Consider the following 17,144-nt stretch of genomic DNA (forward strand, 5'->3'; position numbering starts at 1 on the left):
GCATGCTGATGCAGAGATAAATCTCACAGCAGTAGCACTGCGTTACGTGAAATACGACTAATAATACGAGGGCAATTCAGAAACTAACCTCCGGTTGATTGAAAAAAATACACCAAGTTAAGTAAAAATATTTTAATATATACATCTTACAACTACATCTTTGGACTATTTTTCGACATAGTCTCCATAACGATTGAGGCACTTATCGTATCTCTTCACAAGCTTTGAAATTGCTTCTGCATAAAAATCACCCGCTTGTGCCTTGAGCCAGCCTGTAACCGCATCTTTGAGCTCTTCGTCGTCATCAAACCGCTGGGACCCGAGCCATTTCTTCATATGCATGAAGAGGTGATAATCGCTTGGCGCCAGATCTGGGCTGTAACGTGGATGGTTGAAAACGTCCCACTTGAAGGACTCAAGAAGGGCTGTTGTTCTGCGAGCAGAGTGAGTAATAATCCTCGTAGTAATAATCCTCTGCACATTTATGTCAATTCTTTTTTTTGAGCTGGTTAAAAGAATTATTTAGACAAGCGAAGCGAGAAGTCAGCATGGTATTTTACATAGAGACAGCTCTACATTTATTCAAGGCCGTATCCAGGGGGGCTAGGGGGTCTGAACCCCCTCTCCCCGAAATGCTTGTCCGACTCGTAAAAAACGTAATAAAAATGAATACAAACAAATTTTTTATGCGTTTTTCAATTTTCTTTGTAACCTCCCCCCCCCACAAAAAAAAATTTGTAAGCCCCTCCCCTCCGAAAAAAAGTCCTGGATACGGTTCTGCATTTATGGGTTAGTTTGTGATTACAAAACGCAAGGAATGAGATGTTATCAGTGGTCACTAGTCGTTTCAGTTAAAATTAAGAGAATTTGGAGCTATATTGGAGTTTTTATTTAAATAGTAAAAGTAAAAAGTTAAAACAATTATATGATTCCTGGAGCTGATCCCTCCCTCCTACTAACTTTTAAGACTAAACTATGAATGATTTGACCTATTTAGCTACAGTGCGAAAATTATTATAAAATGTACTAATTCTTATTTACTTTTTCGATGATTTCTTTTCATGTTTTTCAATAAAAAAAATTCTTATTTTCAATGATTTCTTGTGTTTCAGTGATTCCATGTCTGTCCTATTTGAAGATGTAGAGGGTGTATTCATATCCCTTTTTGAAAGTTTTAAAACAAAAGAATTTTATATTGAACTGATAGGTTTTAGGAATTAAAAGACACTTACCTATCAGGTGCAACAATTTGACCTGAACAAACGTGGTGAAACAGGAAGTATAGCACGTTTTCGCTATTTTGCCATTAACTAGGCTCACCTATTTACTTGATGATAAGGTTTCGAGTGTAGTATATTTGCATAAATATTAATATGGAACATATTAGGAAGTGTAATGAACACCTATTTTTCATTTTTTTTATATTAAAAATGATGGATTAATAAAAAAAAAAAACTATTTGCTCAGAGTAAAGAACAAAGTTGAAAGTTAAAACAAGCAGTAGTTTCAAAGTTACTTAATACTTTTTTTCTCCAAATTATTGGGGGGGGGGGGGGTTTCCCCTCAACAACGACACTGGTATCATTGGACCTTTTGTCAAAGTAGGATAACTTTTCGCTGCATTTTCTTCAAAAAGTATGGAGAAAGGGGAAGGTTTACCCCATACCTTTTTTCTTTCAGGGAAATATGTTTTTAAAAAGCTGGCAATGCTGGCAATATATGAGAGAGCAGAACTATGAGAATTCAGCTGAGTTTTCTGTAACAGAGAAGGATGTATAGATGTTTCAAAAACTGAAATTCTAGACCAGATTTCCTTCTGGTTCAATTCAGAGGCGAGGAGAACTTGCAACCAAACATGCCATCAGCAAGAAGAAATATATATGTATAGGAGGTCTGGAACATGGGAACTAGGAGTGATATGCTCCACTCTAATGCGTAAATATTGTGAGTATAACCATTCATCAGAAAATGGTTTAACCGTAAATTTGATGTGTACAGTCACAAATTTAGTAAGGAGCTTCAATAAATTCAAAGACAAACTTTTTTTATTTTATTTTGATTAATTCAAAATTTTTCAACAAGATTATTTAAAATTTTACCAGAAAAATTTCCATGTCAGCTTCATGACAGTTTTATATCCTGCTGTTGACAAGTTGAGTTGCAATAATTCAATAATCTGATACTTTTTTTCAAATTAATTTGAGACTTAATAAAAATATGAAACAGTAAGAGGGGATATTCAAAGTTAATGTTTGCGTAGTTGGAAATATGAGCAAGGCTACGTGACGGCTCATATAATTTTACTGAATTTTTTTTGGGAGAAAAGTATAAGAATCATTTTCTCGTGAGATTCTAAATCATTTCTTAGTCATGACATAATGAAGACACTCCTGTGTGCCATCCGTACTATTTATCAATCTAGCTGGTAAGTATTTTCTATATTTTTTTTTTGTATCGGTCTAAATGTTTCAAAGAAATAGGAGAAAATAATAAGGAAATAAATAGACGTACCATGGGGACCAATAAACATTCTTTTGAATCTCTTAAATTTTCGCATATTATTTCTATTTTGTTAGTTGACTTTGGGGTGGCACCATCAAAAGGTATAGCAGCACAAAACAATGCAGAGTTTCATGATAAGGGGACAGAATAACTAGGCAATGCTATAGCGTTCCCTATAGTGAAGGGCCATTTCTCAACGTATTATATTTTATTTTTCACCAGAGACACTTCGTGTCTCTGGTGAAAAGGGGTGCTTGTATAAACTTCGGTGGGGCTCAGCTGATTATAAATAGAAACTTCAAGTGCCCTTTAATTTAAATTTTAAGAATACATATGGTCGGAGGGCAACTAGTTGACCCCCCTTCTTACGACTTTTCCCCCCAAATACCTCCATTAAAAACTTGAGATTGCCATTTTGTTCAATATGGTCCAAAGGTGAGGCAACTATGCCTCCAGGATTGAAAAGGTTAACAAGCCCTTGCTCCTAGAGCCTCCAGGGCAAGGGATGCAAGTTATGCTAGCTGCCCATTGTCAACATGTAAGGTTTTTGCATTGGAATGGCGGTATATTTGATTCTGGGTCTCTAAAAAAAGCTTAGGGTATTAAAGTGAAATTTTAAGGAAATGTCGAGAAGGATTCTGAACACAATCAGAACACACTATGTGCTTGCTGGTTTTGGAGAGGGAAAATCAGTAATATCTAAAGAATAGCTGAGGTTATTAATTTAATACTTTTTATGTTAAGTGGAGGAGATGTCAAAGAGAGATTAGAGGGCAACCAGCCCCTGTCCCTCTTTGCCCTTTATAGGTACACCCTCTGCTTAGCAAGGAATGAAATTTGAAATTGTTGTTTTGTTCATTTTGGACACTAAGTCTAACAGCCATGCCTCCAGTGATGCCTTGTCCCTAGGAGCCCCAGGGCAAGGATGATAAATTATGCAGTTTGCCCATTGTTTGCACATAGGATTTATCAGTAGTGAATGGAGAAATGTTCGGTTTTGGGTGTATCCGAAAAGACTAAGGGTGAAGTTTCAGAGAATTTGAGGCATATGTTATACCAAACCAAAAGGTACTATGTGCATCCAGTTTAAGAAAAAGGAAAATGTACAATATTTCACAACGGCTGAGTATATTAAGTAAAAATGTTCAGGAATTGTTAAAGTGGATGTTAGAAAGTGATTAGAGGGCTGTCAGTCCCCCCACCTATCCTGGCCTTTTTAGTTGCCCTCCTTGAAAAAATATTTAATCACAATTTTGAAATAGCCATCTTGTTTAAAATAGTCAAAAGGTCAAATGACTATACCTATTGTATTAATATAACCTCGTCCCACCCCACGGTTTTTGAAAGAGATATCAAAGACACTAAAACACACTGCGTGTATGCTGGTTGACAAAAGGGCGCATCAGGAATATCTCAGGAACGGCTGAGGGTATTAAGTTAAAACTTTCAGGGAATATTGAGAAGTATGTTGCAGAGATATCGAAGGGCAGCCCCCTTGACCTTTTTAGATGCTTGCTTTCCTCATCACTGATCAAAATGTTTAAATTTTACCATTAGGATGGGGGGGGGGTTGAGGTTTGATAATGGGTGTTTTCAGTAAGCCTAAAGGTATTAATGTGCAATTTCAGGGAGTATTGAGGAGCATGTTAAATAAATTCAAAAGATGTCATTTTGCATCGGTGTATTTGCAATATTTCAAGAACAACTGACGGTCTTAAGTTTAAGCTTTCAGATAATGTTGAGGGTGATGTTAAAAGGCGATCGGAGGGCAACCAGTTCCGGAGGGCAAAACAGGAGAAAGGGACATAGGCTGTTAAGTTTTTGGGAATAACTATATTTCTGTTGCTACCATAAAGTTTTCCATAGTTATATAATTTAATTCGTTGAAACACAGTTGCGGCAACATATTATATATTTATATCACATTCAGTTGATTCTGATTCTTCAGTTTCAATTACTTTTGTATTTCTCGTTTTGACTTTCTTGAGTCCTACAGTTTGCATTTTCAATCCCCACTTCGTAATAATTCACTTTTGGGATATTTACAAGTTGTTGGTAAGTTAGCGTTGGCAGCGGGTAGTATTCTCGTCTAGTTTGAACCTCTTCTATACCTTTGAAATTTTGTAGCTGAAAGGGTAGTGGTAAGCCTGCAAACCAAATGGGGGGCTGGTTTCGAAAAATTTCAAAGAAATATGAGGGTGAAATTATCCCTGGAACTACAGGAGGATAGTGTGACATGACTTGATGTCCTTGATCTTCTTTTGTTAAGGTTCTTGGCTTTCTACGTGGCCTGTACTTGTAGTCGGGATGTTCTTTCATGTGCACAGCCCTGAAAATAAGATGAAAAAAAATCAAAGGAATATAATTAAAACTTGTTCCTAAATTATTACGATAAATAAACATGATCTGTTTCGAAACAAAGAAACATAAAAATATAAATGCTTATAGAAAATCTTGACGTGTTGGGGAGTAGAAGCCAGGAGCCTGAAGGTCCCCTGCAATGTGTTTTCCTTGGTTTCAATATTACAAACTTAATTAAAACAACAGTTTTATTGTCGAACAACATTTACGCCAGCAACATTTTGACAATTATTGTGATGCTTGACAAAATAGTGTTTGATTTCAACCCCATTCGAATTGTTGACCTACGGCTTCTGGACCAATTCTAAATATGTGGATAATGTTTCAATAGAAGTCCTCTTAAAGAAGTTTGAGGATGGCCCCCTGGGGTTGCAATAATCTGCTCGGACCATGTTCGATTTAGAACCTATTAATCGCATAGGACCTATTAATGTACATGAATAACTAAATCTTAAAACGAGTGAAACTTAAATTTAATATGCAAATCAAGCTTGACACCACCAAAAATCACTACAAACAAGAGTTTGAGTATCTCCTCCTTCTCTCACTGTAAAAGTCTAAAACCTACTGTGTCATTGGCGCTTTAGCAAGTTTGTGTCAACCTTGGAGTTTTTATTATCTAATGCTTGAACTATTCTTAACAAAATGGCTATCTGAAAGTTTTATCAGATAGGTTTAGGGAAAAAGGGCGTGGTAGGGGGGGGGGGCAAATAGCCCTTCGATCACTTTTGAATCTTTAAAAGTGAACTAAAACTTTCCATTTTCAATCAAATGAGCCCTCTCTGGAGTTTATACGAGCATCTCTTCAATAAGAACCATACATTCCCCAGGGAATAACTTGCAACGCCTGTCCCCGGGCCCTGGGGTCTTGTGTTGACCCCCAACGGAGTTTTAATATCTGATGTTTGGACTATTTTTAACAAAATAGTCACCTAAATTTTTTATCGGATCGGTTTCGGGAAGAAAAAGGCATGGAGGGGTTGTCCTTCAATCTCTTTTGACTCTGAGAAAGTAAACTAGAACTTTTAATTTACAATCAAATGAGCCCTCTCTGAAGCTTATACGAGCATCTCTTTCATAAGAACCATAAACGGCCCCAGGACATGACTTACAATATACTTTGTGCAGACTGACTTTGTTTGCAGACCGCTTTGAAGGATATTAATGAGTCAATTTACCGATTTATCTTAGATGATAGTCTTAAGAGGATCCAATTTCCCTATCAACTTCTCATTCAGAAATCAGCCCTACCGGAGGGAGAAAAACAAATTCTATTAAATATTTATTGTGCAGAAATCATTCATGCACTGCGTTGTGCTGAATTTGTGGCAGTTTCTACTAGCAAGGCCCAAGTTGGCACTGAATTTCCTAAATAGTCTGGACATAGTGCACTATCCGAAGCTTGTAATCGGTCTAAATTCCGGCATAATCTTTGCACTGAGCCTGGCCGGCCTAAAAATTTGGCAGTCAACGAGGCACGACTATTCACTAAGCGTAAGTTCAGTAAGATGCTTCAAAAACATAAGCCTGATATAGTAAAGAAGTTTAGCCAGTCCGTTAGTAATGACTTTAGTGCTGCGTGGAAACTTGCAAAATCAAAAGGTGCAACTAGAAATAATATGATTACTTGTGATCTTCCCAGTGAACCTGAGTGGGTATCACATTCTGCAGCTGCATTTTCACAGCCCGATAGAAATCTTGAACTTTTATATCAAGAAGAGTTGGATGTAAATCTCTCTACTACACATGGTATCGGTTTTGCAGTGTCAATGCCTAAAATATGTTCTGCGATTTTACAGCTTAAGAAAAAGCATTCTCGTGGTGTCGATGGATTTATCTGGTATGCATTTAAAGCCAAGGAGTAGTATTCTATTAATACATCTAGACTTTTTTTTAGAATTTATGCCTGTATTAAAAAAGTTAAAGATCCCTCTGAATGATCCCTCTGAATCCCTCTGAATCGTCCAATTACCGTATTTTCTTCCTCATGTAAATTAATGGAGTTACTTGTGATTGAAGAAGTAAATTTATGTTGTCATTTCCTGGATTCGTAGTTCGGATTTAAAAAGGGTATAAGTAGGGATCATATCCCTAGCCTTATTGCAAATCTTTTAACTGAATAGAGAGAGCTTAGGGAGCCCCTAGGTTTTGGTAGTGATGATGCGCGACGAGCTACTTCAAGATCGGGCTCAAGGTCTTGATCATTCGATTGTTACGTGTTTTAGAACTATGTATAAAAAGCTCCATGTTAAGATTAAGGTACATGTTGATGGTGGTTTTGTTTTTTCTTAGAGTTTGATTCCTGTGCAAAAAGGGATTAGACAAGGTGCTATTCCCTCTCCTCCACTTTATGATAATAGGGTCCTTGAGGCACAGTCACGTACGTTCACTAGTTGTATTTATTGGGAACTTGATGTTTCAGTATTGAATTATGCTGATGATGTGTTAAACTTAAACCGCTCCGTGCTCCAATTGAGGAAAATTTTAACATCTTAAGTACTGATTATGCTAAAATTGTTCTATCAATTAATGCTAGTAAAAGTGTTCTGCTTGTTTTTGACCCAAGGGTAATGATGATGTTTCCTTTGAGGCGAAGTTCGGTGATCAGTTGATTACTTCTTCCAAATCAATGACTTACCTTGGGTTCCCTAATGGCCATAATATGAAGTCAACCCGCGATGGCCTGATCACGAATTTCGCTGAAAAGGTTTATGGTGCCTTAATATTTTGTAGAGCACGTTATAACCATATTCGCCTTCTTGGATTATTTTTACAGATAGTGATAAGAAGCGTATTATATCCCTCTTCCTTAAGTATGCGAAATATATTTTGGGTTTACCACCTTAGACACGTAATACTAGAATTTCAGCCAAGTATAATTTGCGTGACCCTTTAATGATTATTATGAAACGAAAGCGCCAGTTTGCTTCCTCATTGCTTCAGCTTCATCATCATCAAGTGGCATCGTCAGTGCCATTGGATGTATTGTTTATTTATTTTCTCTATTAATAGTTCTCTTTTAACTTGTTTGTGTGTCATTCGTATAGACCTTTCCTTTTCTTTTATGCTATCTTTTCATATACTTTATCGTGTGACATTCTATGTCTATTTTAATGGGCAATAAAATTATTTATTCATTTATATTTATATACATAAAAAATTTAGAAAATCAAAGGTTTATTGAAATTAAAATAAGACGGCACCAAAGAGTTTAAAAGTAAATTGATTTAAGATTATGTTTTGAATTTAGAACGATGAAGAAGTGGAAGAAAAAATCCAAAAATACTTTTTACTCAGTTGAAGACGTTGCTGTGATTCCGTTTGTTGATAGAACATACTGAAAGCAATTTATGTGCCCATAAACATAATAAACGAATGTATTAATGATAATTTTTGAAACACACTATCCTTGGAAGTAAAAAATAAACCGCTTCAGCCTTCTTTTAGCTATTTCTGGTGACTATTTTCATAAGTTTAAACATTTCATTAAACCAGGGTTCCCACCCGGTAAAAAATAAAATCACTAGATTTTAGTGATAGATTGGTTGGTTAACAATTTTCTTGAACAATCTAGTGATTTATGTGCTTTTTAGGTAATATAAAAGATCACTACAAATAGTGATAAATCACTAGGCTTGGCAACCGTGCATTAAAATCATAGCAATCAGGTGTGCATAAAAAATATAATAGGAGTTGGCATTCGTTTGGTAAACGCCCCTTTTAAAGTATTTAGGCGAAGGGATCACCCATCCTCTGCTAGCTGTCGTACATCACGGAGTACCACTTATACCCCCACAAGTGACTCAAGTCCGAAGTTCCCCTTGAAGCCAACACGGCACACATTTCCCCCCGGCCTTTTGTAAAGATTTCTGAGATTGGATCTCTTGATGCAGGAAAAAGATGGCAAATTGTGCCCTTTGTCAACAGTAGGAATGACGTAGATGGCAGTTTTGGTCGTAGCAAAAACTAAACATTGTTTTCTATTTCTAATAAAAAAGAATCTACTATACTTTGTCTTTTCCCAATATTACACAATATAAAAGGTAAGAAAGGGAAGATTATTATTAGATTTATGTTCTTTTCTTTGATCAAATTTCAATTCTATTAAACAAGGGGTGAAATCTAATACAATTGGAATGAAAATTAAAGAAAAATGAAACTTTTTCATCATTTGCAGCTAAGCAAATAATACGAGTCATAAATGTTTAGCTTTGTACATGTGTCAGAAAATTACAGGTGACAATGAATTTTGTTGATACTGATTTCGAGATCAAAGAAAATTTTTGCCATTCCAAAATGGTTTTATCTCTGGGATTTCTGGAGAATTTGATTGTCCTTTTTTTTTAGTAAATACAGCTCAAATTTCTACTATATTTTTATAATATTTTGACCAGTGGCGCCCCCCTAGTGTAGTCCAAACTAGTGTAATTTACTTAATTAAACTCAGGTTTGCGTTAATTAGACTTGCTCATAAAGCAAGTTTATCGGATCAACCTGTTTTGCGCCCCCCTAAAAAAAAAAAAATTCAGATCAACCTTTTTTGCCCCCCCCCCGAAGAAAATCCTGGGTCCGCCCCTGATTTTGACGTGGAAAACACTTTTAGTTATAGTCTTTAAAATAATATGTTCGAAAAATCAATGGTTCCTTCAAACAGATTTATGAGGGTATTGCGACAAATGGTGACATTTCAATTCTAAGAATCATCCTGTTTTAAAAAAACCATCTACTGAATGTTCTTCTGGAATGTCCCTACTTTAGCTGCATTCAAACTGAGATTTTGTCTTCTCCTCTTTAATTGCTAATTTCTTTTGAACCCTGGTAAGGGTCAAACAAAACTCCATTTTGGCTTCATCTATAGATTAATAATCACCCTTTTTAGAGTAGATGTTTCCGCGAGATGACGAATTTCCCCCTTGGGGTAAAAAAAAAAAATTTCGAGTTATTCTAATAAGAATTCTATGCTTCCTGAATATATTACCCATTTCTTACTTTATTTAGAATAAAGCGTCTGTGAGACATACCCAATTAAAGGTTAATATGGAAAATATGACATGAGGCATTATACTTTACAGAATGGGTGATTTCCCCGGGTAGTTCTGATTAGATCAATCAGTTGGTTTTGGGGACTCAAAATAATTTTGTTTGTCTTTCAAAGAAACATTTTGTATTTTTAATTTGTCAATATACCCTGTTATGTGTCATGACTTAGGTATCTAGTACGGAATATCCAGATTTTTTTTTCTTTCTGTTTTTGAGGGAGGGGGGAGGGTTAAGGAACTTAACCTTTTAGGGAAGGGATCAAATTCCTTTTGTATTGGTTCTCACGTAATGGTATGTGACTATTTTTATTGCTTATGGCTCTTGTCTGACGGGCTATTAGCCAATACAGTATTTTTTTTTACCTCTTGCAAATTATGTCTTATTTTAAAAAAGAATTATAATGGGCATATATGTTCAAAAAGAGTAACTGCACGGTTTTAAAAGGTTGCAATATGTTGAGAAAAGAGAAATACAAATTTAAGGTTTTGATTTTTTTTTTTGCCAGGCCACTCTGTATGGAGAGAGTTGTCGTGGAAACGTGGGAAGTGGCTGGAGTGGGAAGTTCACTCGGAAATTGAAAGTCGTAGCGACCCTTATTAAAATTAAAAGTGATTAGTGGGCAACCAGCCTCCACCCACGCCCTTCTTGTTTTCTGTCTCTCTCAGCCTCCAAAACGTCCAATCCCAAATCTGAGATGGCCATTTTGTTCAAAATTGCCGAAAGGTCCAATAACTGTTCCTCCATAGATGACTTGACCCCCCCCCCCCCGCCGCTGTGTCAAGGGCTCTAAATTATGCAAGTTGCCGTTGCTTATGTATAGGTTTTATCACTGGGAACTAAGAGCAAATTTGATCCTGGGTCTCCAAAAAAGCTACGGGTAATTAGATGAAACTTTCAGGTAATTTTGAAGGAGGTGTTGAACTAAATCATAAGACACGGTGTACATGCAGTTTGTCAAAAAGGTGTATCTGCAATATCTCTCGGAAAAGCTGACGGCAATAACTTAAAGCTTTTCGGACATATTGAGCAGGATGTTAAACTAAATCTAAAGACACTATTTGCATCTCCACTATCAAGAGGCTGTATCTGGCGTTTCATAGAATATCTATGACTAATGGTATCGAGTTGAAATTTTCATGACATATTGACTTGGATATAAAGTTTAATCAAAAGACACTATGGCCAACAAGATTCTCGAAAGGGCGTATGAAATACGGCTATGCATAATACATTAAGCCTTTCCGGGTATGTTGGAGGGATGTTAAACTAAATCAAAAGGCACTATGCGTGTCAGGGTTCTCAAAAGGGTGTGTCCACAATACTTCTTGACAAGGGCTATTTAGTTGAAACTTTTAGCAAATGTTGCAAGGGCGCCCGCAGAAAAGTTTAAAGGGGGGGCAGATACCAGAATAGCGGAGACAAAATAAAACTGAAATAAAATTATCAAAATTGGAAAGTGTTTTTTCCACGAGGGGTATTTTCCGCGGGAGGGGGTATTTTCCAAGGGGGTAATCGCCACGGGAGGAGGAGTAGACGCCGGCCACCAAACTGATCATAATACCCTTAGACTGATCATATTGCAAACAGTGGGTGGTACAAAAATGTTATTCTATACCGGTATAGAAAAATCAAGAGTTTTACTATAAAACAGAATGTTTACTATTTTACTAATATTTTTACTAATTACTATTAATTTTACTATTCCAATTAAGTCATTTATTTGTAATTTATTTAGAATTATTTGTTATTTAATTATTATTTATTTGTTGATTTATTAAAGGATCAACATTTTTAATTCATAAATTCTGGTATCTTGACTAAATTCCCGTTCAGGTTTAAGCTAAAAGTTAATTTTCATTATTATGAAAGAAAAACAAGCAAAATTCCTAATAGGATAGGACCTTATAGGATACAACCAATGGAATAGACACAGGATGACATTATAGACTTAAGCATAATTATAATCTTCCCCTTAACTAGGATTATATTTTAAAAATTAAGGAAAAGAATAAACAAAATTAGACTTACGTTTTTAGCTTGACAAAATATAAGCAAAAACCAGGACCAAACTGACTCATGGTAGGGCACGATGCTGTATATATATAAAACTTTCTTTGTTTATTAATTCCAAAGTGCGGTAAGCTTTATCAAGCTTGTCTTACTATTGCTTGGGCATAAGAATGCCCTTGAAAGTATTTACTCTACACCCTAAATCGGGTTCCGGTTTTGGTCTCCTTTAGATAGATAAATAATGACCTATATTGAGTTAATCTAAGATACAAGAATTGATTCTAAACAAGTTTCATAGCAGTTCTTAAAGACAAAACAAAAATAAGAAATTCTTTTTCTTTGATTAGTTGTTACATTCTATTTTCTTCCTACTCTGGTCTAAATTCCAGGGGGACCATGGCCCCCTGTCCCCCCCCCCCCTGCGGGCGCCCGTGAAATGTTGAGGGGTATGTTGGTCTAAAACAAATGCTATACGCATCATGGTTGTCAAAAGGGTGTATTTGCCTTATCTCAGAAACAGCTAAAAAAAAAAAACTTTGGATATTGAACTAAATCAAAAGACACTCAAATGGTCCACATTGTATATTTGCAATATCTAAAGAACGACGAAGCATGTTCAGTCGAAACTTTCAGGATGTGTTGAGGCGATAGTGAACTAAATCAAAAGACACTCTGCCTCAAAGTTGTCGAAAAGAGAGAGAGAGAAAGTGAGAGAATGAGAGATAGAGAGAGAGAGAAATAGCAAGAGAGGTAGAGAGAGAGCTTGTAGTAGAAACTAAAACACTAAACATTCTCAATCCAAGTTTCTTCCTTGGAATAGTATAGGACTTCAATTAACTTCATTAAGCACCTTTACCGAATCTAAATGGTCGCCATTTGTGGCTCAACATTGACGTATAGTGTCTTAAACTTTTGTGCCATTTCTTGAATACTTGGAAGTGCCACGATCCCCTCCTTAAAAAAAGTTTTTAAACTAGCAATTACCACTTTTATTACCTTAAACGCTTTGCTTCGTCAATGAAAGGTCGTTTTTCATTGTCTGTAAGAGTTTTCCACTCAATTCCTAATCGCTTAGAAATCTCTGAATTGTGCATTTTTGGAAAATCATGTGATAACTTTCGCCTTTGTCCTCGAGACCAAACCATAAAGGCATTCATTGGTCGTTTCACATGATCAGGCTCTGGTGATCTTCTTTGCTGTAAAGCCATAGATTAAAGTTCACCTGAAATGCAAGTAGAGCAAATTTGTCTAATTACATAAGAAAGTAGGGAATTTAAAAACCTATTAGATGGATGACTAGAAAAAGGTCTTATGCCTGGGCCAGGTCATTGTTTGTCAATCAATAGCCAAGATTTATGAATAATATATGTTTTTCCTTGATTTTACGGTCACCAATATTACATAAAAGGAGAATGGCCTTTTAATGAAATTCGTTGGACACAAATAGTGATTAAATAAAAAAGATAAATTTTTTTTTCAAAGGAGAATGGCCCTGAAATTCCTGTTGGACACAAATAGTGATTAAATAAAAAAGATAATTTTTTTTTTTCAAAGGAGAATGGCCCTGAAATTCCTGTTGGACACAAATAGTGATTAAATAAAAAAGATAATTTTTTTTCAAAGGAGAATGGCCCTGAAATTCCTGTTGGACACAAATAGTGATTAAATAAAAAAGATAATTCTTTTTTTCAACTTAATGTTAGGAGCAACATTAAAATTTATAACGAACAGAAAATATTACCTACATTGGGGGTGGCCCCCTCCTCAGTACCTTGCTCTTTACGCTACAGTTTGACTTTTTCTTCCAATTAATTAAAAGAACTTTTTCCACAACATAAGTTTTTCAAAGAAAAGTAAAGAACTCCACTAAACCAAAAATGAGCAAAAATCAAATCAAATAATCTACCAAGCGTGAAACTACCACAAATCAGCATCGATAAATAAATGAAACCCAAAGCGAACACAAATTACAAAAAATAACCGTGTCAAACTCAAGACGAGTAGAAATTAACATGAGTAGGGCTCAAAACCCCTATGCCTTCTCAAGGACAGAACAGAATTTACACTTTACTGAAAAAATATAAATGTTTTACTTTTATAACTTCAATAAATCAAATAATATTAGCATTTTGACTGCTAAATATAAGTATATGTATATTAAAATGACGATGCATATTCATTAGCACATTCACCAAAAGGTAGCTCTCAATAGGGACACTGGAGAAATTTTTCTTAGTCCCATTTATGACAAAATTATTAATTCTGATATTTTTTACATACATCCATAAAGTTATATTGTGCAATCGAATAGTCACCGATAATAGTAAAACTGGAAAGCGATCAGCCTTTAAGAGTACTTTACGCAAAATAAAAATCTGAATTGTCATTTAGACTTGTGTTTTTTATTCAGTTACCCTTTCACCGTTACTAGGAAAGGGTCGTCCAATTTTAGTTTGGTATTTTTATTTTAAGGTTTGGTTTTTATATTTTTATCAGTTTATTCTGCATTGAGGAAGGTCAAGCGGAGGTCTTGACCGAAATATTTGCATAATCTTTCAATTTTTTCACTGGCTGTTAATTGTCCTCGTTTTCTTCCTTTCTTCACCATTTTTTGCTTTATCATGATTAGCCAGCGTGTTCTCAGAAATCATTTACGACTAGCGTACAGGGAGCTTTTGACCAAGTCTGTTCTTAATTATTTTGATTTGTCTAAAAAACACGCCAACCTTATTAATCAACAAGAAATTTTACAGCATTGTAGAGTAAAGAGAATTCTTCCGAATTCTCTTCGTTTCCGCCTAAACCTAGGTACACATTCTGAAAGGCAATTTAGGGATAGGGCTGGTTTTCAGTCTTTGATTCACATTTTAAAAGACCAAAAAAAACGACGTTTTTTTCTTAGTAATACAATTTCAAAAACTCGACATTTTCTACAGCAAAACCTTTCACTGACGGATTTTCAGCAGATTTCTAGAATAGCTCAGAATACTTTCTGTCATGCCTTTTGTATGGCTAAGGCTCGTTTATCAGAAAAGTTTAAAAATTAGAATGCGAAAAATTTCAGAATTCCAGATGTTTTCTTCCGAGATTTTGTCCTGGTCCGGCCATTGAGAACCTATCTTCTGAAGTTCTTACTCCGGAAGAAACCCATTTTTTGTCTAAGGGACCTAAATTTTGCCTACCTCAAACACAAGTGAATTTCGCATAGATAGTCTCCAATGTGGAGGCGGGTATATTTGGTTCACGTGGTGCTGTGGAAAATCCAGATTTACTTCGAGGAGAGGTGGTTAAGAATATTCTTGATTTCATTCCATATTCCTCAAGGTCAAAAAATCAGGAAACACAAATTCTCAAAAATTTAAAAAAAGACCGACACATAATTATCACCAGGGCTGATAAAGGAAATAAAATTATTATCCTTGATAAAATTCATATAATACAAAAGTTACAGATATTTTATCCCACACCCAAACTTACAAGCCCATAGATTCAGACCCCACCCATAAGTTCACCCCTTTAGTACGAAAGGAGCTAGGAATTTTACAAACTGAAAGACTTATTACTCCACAAATGTATAAATTATTTTACCCTAAAGGTTGTTCAGCTCCTAAATTTTACGGGCTCCCAAAAATCCACAAAGATGGAGTCCCTCTAGGCCCAATTGTGGCTTCTTATAGCTCTCCAACTGCCAGATTGGGGAAATGGTTGTCAACACTTTTTTGTCCCCTTATGCAAACGCAAACTTCATACATAAGAAATTCATTTCACCTTGTTGAAAAATTAAAAGACATTGAAATAAAAAAAAATACAATTTTGGCCAGTTTCGATGACATTTCTATGTATACGTCTTGCGACATTAAAAAATGTGAATTAGCTCTTCAAATGAAATTAGAAGATAATATTGATCAAATTGACTACAAAACACTGGATATAGAAACTATTATGCGTCTCGTCCGTCTTTGCAATAGTTCCTCCTCATATTTCCGATATAATAATCAATTTTTCACCCAAATTAGGGGTTTACCCATGGGTACAAGTCTTTATATGGATTACAACTTTTTATATGGAATTCATTGAAATCTCTGCTCTGGAAAATTTTCCGATGAAACACCGGTTCTGGGGTCGGTTTGTGGATGATGTTATTTCTGTATGGGAGCATGGAGGAGAGTCACTTAACTGCTTCTTAACTCACCTAAACACTTTGGACTCTAACCTTCAGTTCAGTTTAGAACTAGAACATAACCACAAACTTCCTTTCCTAGATGTTTTAATTTTCAATAAGTCTCCTGGCCTTGAATTTTCTATTTATAGAAAGCCTACGCATAACGATAGGTATTTGGATTTTCCCTCCAACCACTCTCCCTGTATAAAAAGAGGAGTTGTTATTTCTTTGGTTGACCAAGTAATAAGAATATGCTCAGAGCCTCACATAGACTCAAAATTGAAATATATTAAGGACATTTTATTTTGCAATGGCTACCCTATAAAATTACTTGAGACTATTATAGACAAAAGGAGAAAAAAGGAGTGCATCAGGTCCACAAGCCCCAACAGATACCCTCCCATTGGTGGATGATAAGAAACTTTTCACTCTTCTACCCTACATTCCAAAATTGAGTGACAAATTGAAAAGAATCCTTAAAAAACATAAACTTAATGTCACCTTTAAGAATTCAAATATTACACAGAACTTTTTTAACAACAGCAAAGATAAAACCAGCACCATTCCGGGTAGTGGTGTTTATAGAATTCCTTGTTCTTGTGGCTTTTTTTATGTTGGTAGAGCTCAGCTGCAATTGGGCGAGAGGCTGTCTGAACGTAGGTCCTCAATTGAAAAAACCATGGGGTTATGCCAAAGGCCGAAGGTTTTTTATTCCGCATTGGCACAACATATGTATGAGAGTCCATAACATTTCATTTTGTTTGACGAGGCCTCCGTTGTTGCCCCGTTAAGGGTCTCACGCAGGTTTTCAAGGAGGCAGTTGAAATAAAAAAGCACATTCACCAAAAGGTAGCTCTCAATAGGGACACTGGAGAAATTTTTCTTAGTCCCATTTATGACAAAATTATTAATTCTGATCGTTTTTACATACGTCCATAAAGTTATATTGTGCAATCGAATAGTCTCCGATAATAGTCAAACTGGAAAGCGATCAGCCTTTAAGAGTATTTTACGCAAAATAAAATTTTGAATTGCCATTTAGACTTGTGCTTTTTATTCAGTTACCCTT

General features: G+C 35.6%; 1 protein-coding gene across 1 annotated transcript in view; it reads right to left on the minus strand.

The window, feature by feature from the left end:
• Window positions 1–4,364: 4,364 nt before the first annotated feature.
• Window positions 4,365–17,144, minus strand: part of LOC148941109 (transcription factor SOX-3-like) — a 31,588-nt gene continuing 18,808 nt past the window's right edge. Inside the window, exons 2-3 of the mRNA XM_089104365.1 lie at window positions 12,910–13,135; window positions 4,365–4,831 (exon numbers count right to left, since the gene is read on the minus strand). Of these exons, the coding sequence (XP_088960491.1) occupies window positions 4,453–4,831; window positions 12,910–13,121 (591 nt within the window). The 5' untranslated portion in view covers window positions 13,122–13,135 and the 3' untranslated portion in view covers window positions 4,365–4,452. The remainder of the gene's footprint in view (window positions 4,832–12,909; window positions 13,136–17,144) is intronic.

Source organism: Artemia sp. Qi Xiang Cuo, chromosome 18 (assembly GCF_049724085.1).
Source record: "Artemia sp. Qi Xiang Cuo chromosome 18, ASM4972408v1, whole genome shotgun sequence".
NCBI classification, from domain to species: Eukaryota; Metazoa; Arthropoda; class Branchiopoda; order Anostraca; family Artemiidae; genus Artemia; species Artemia sp. Qi Xiang Cuo.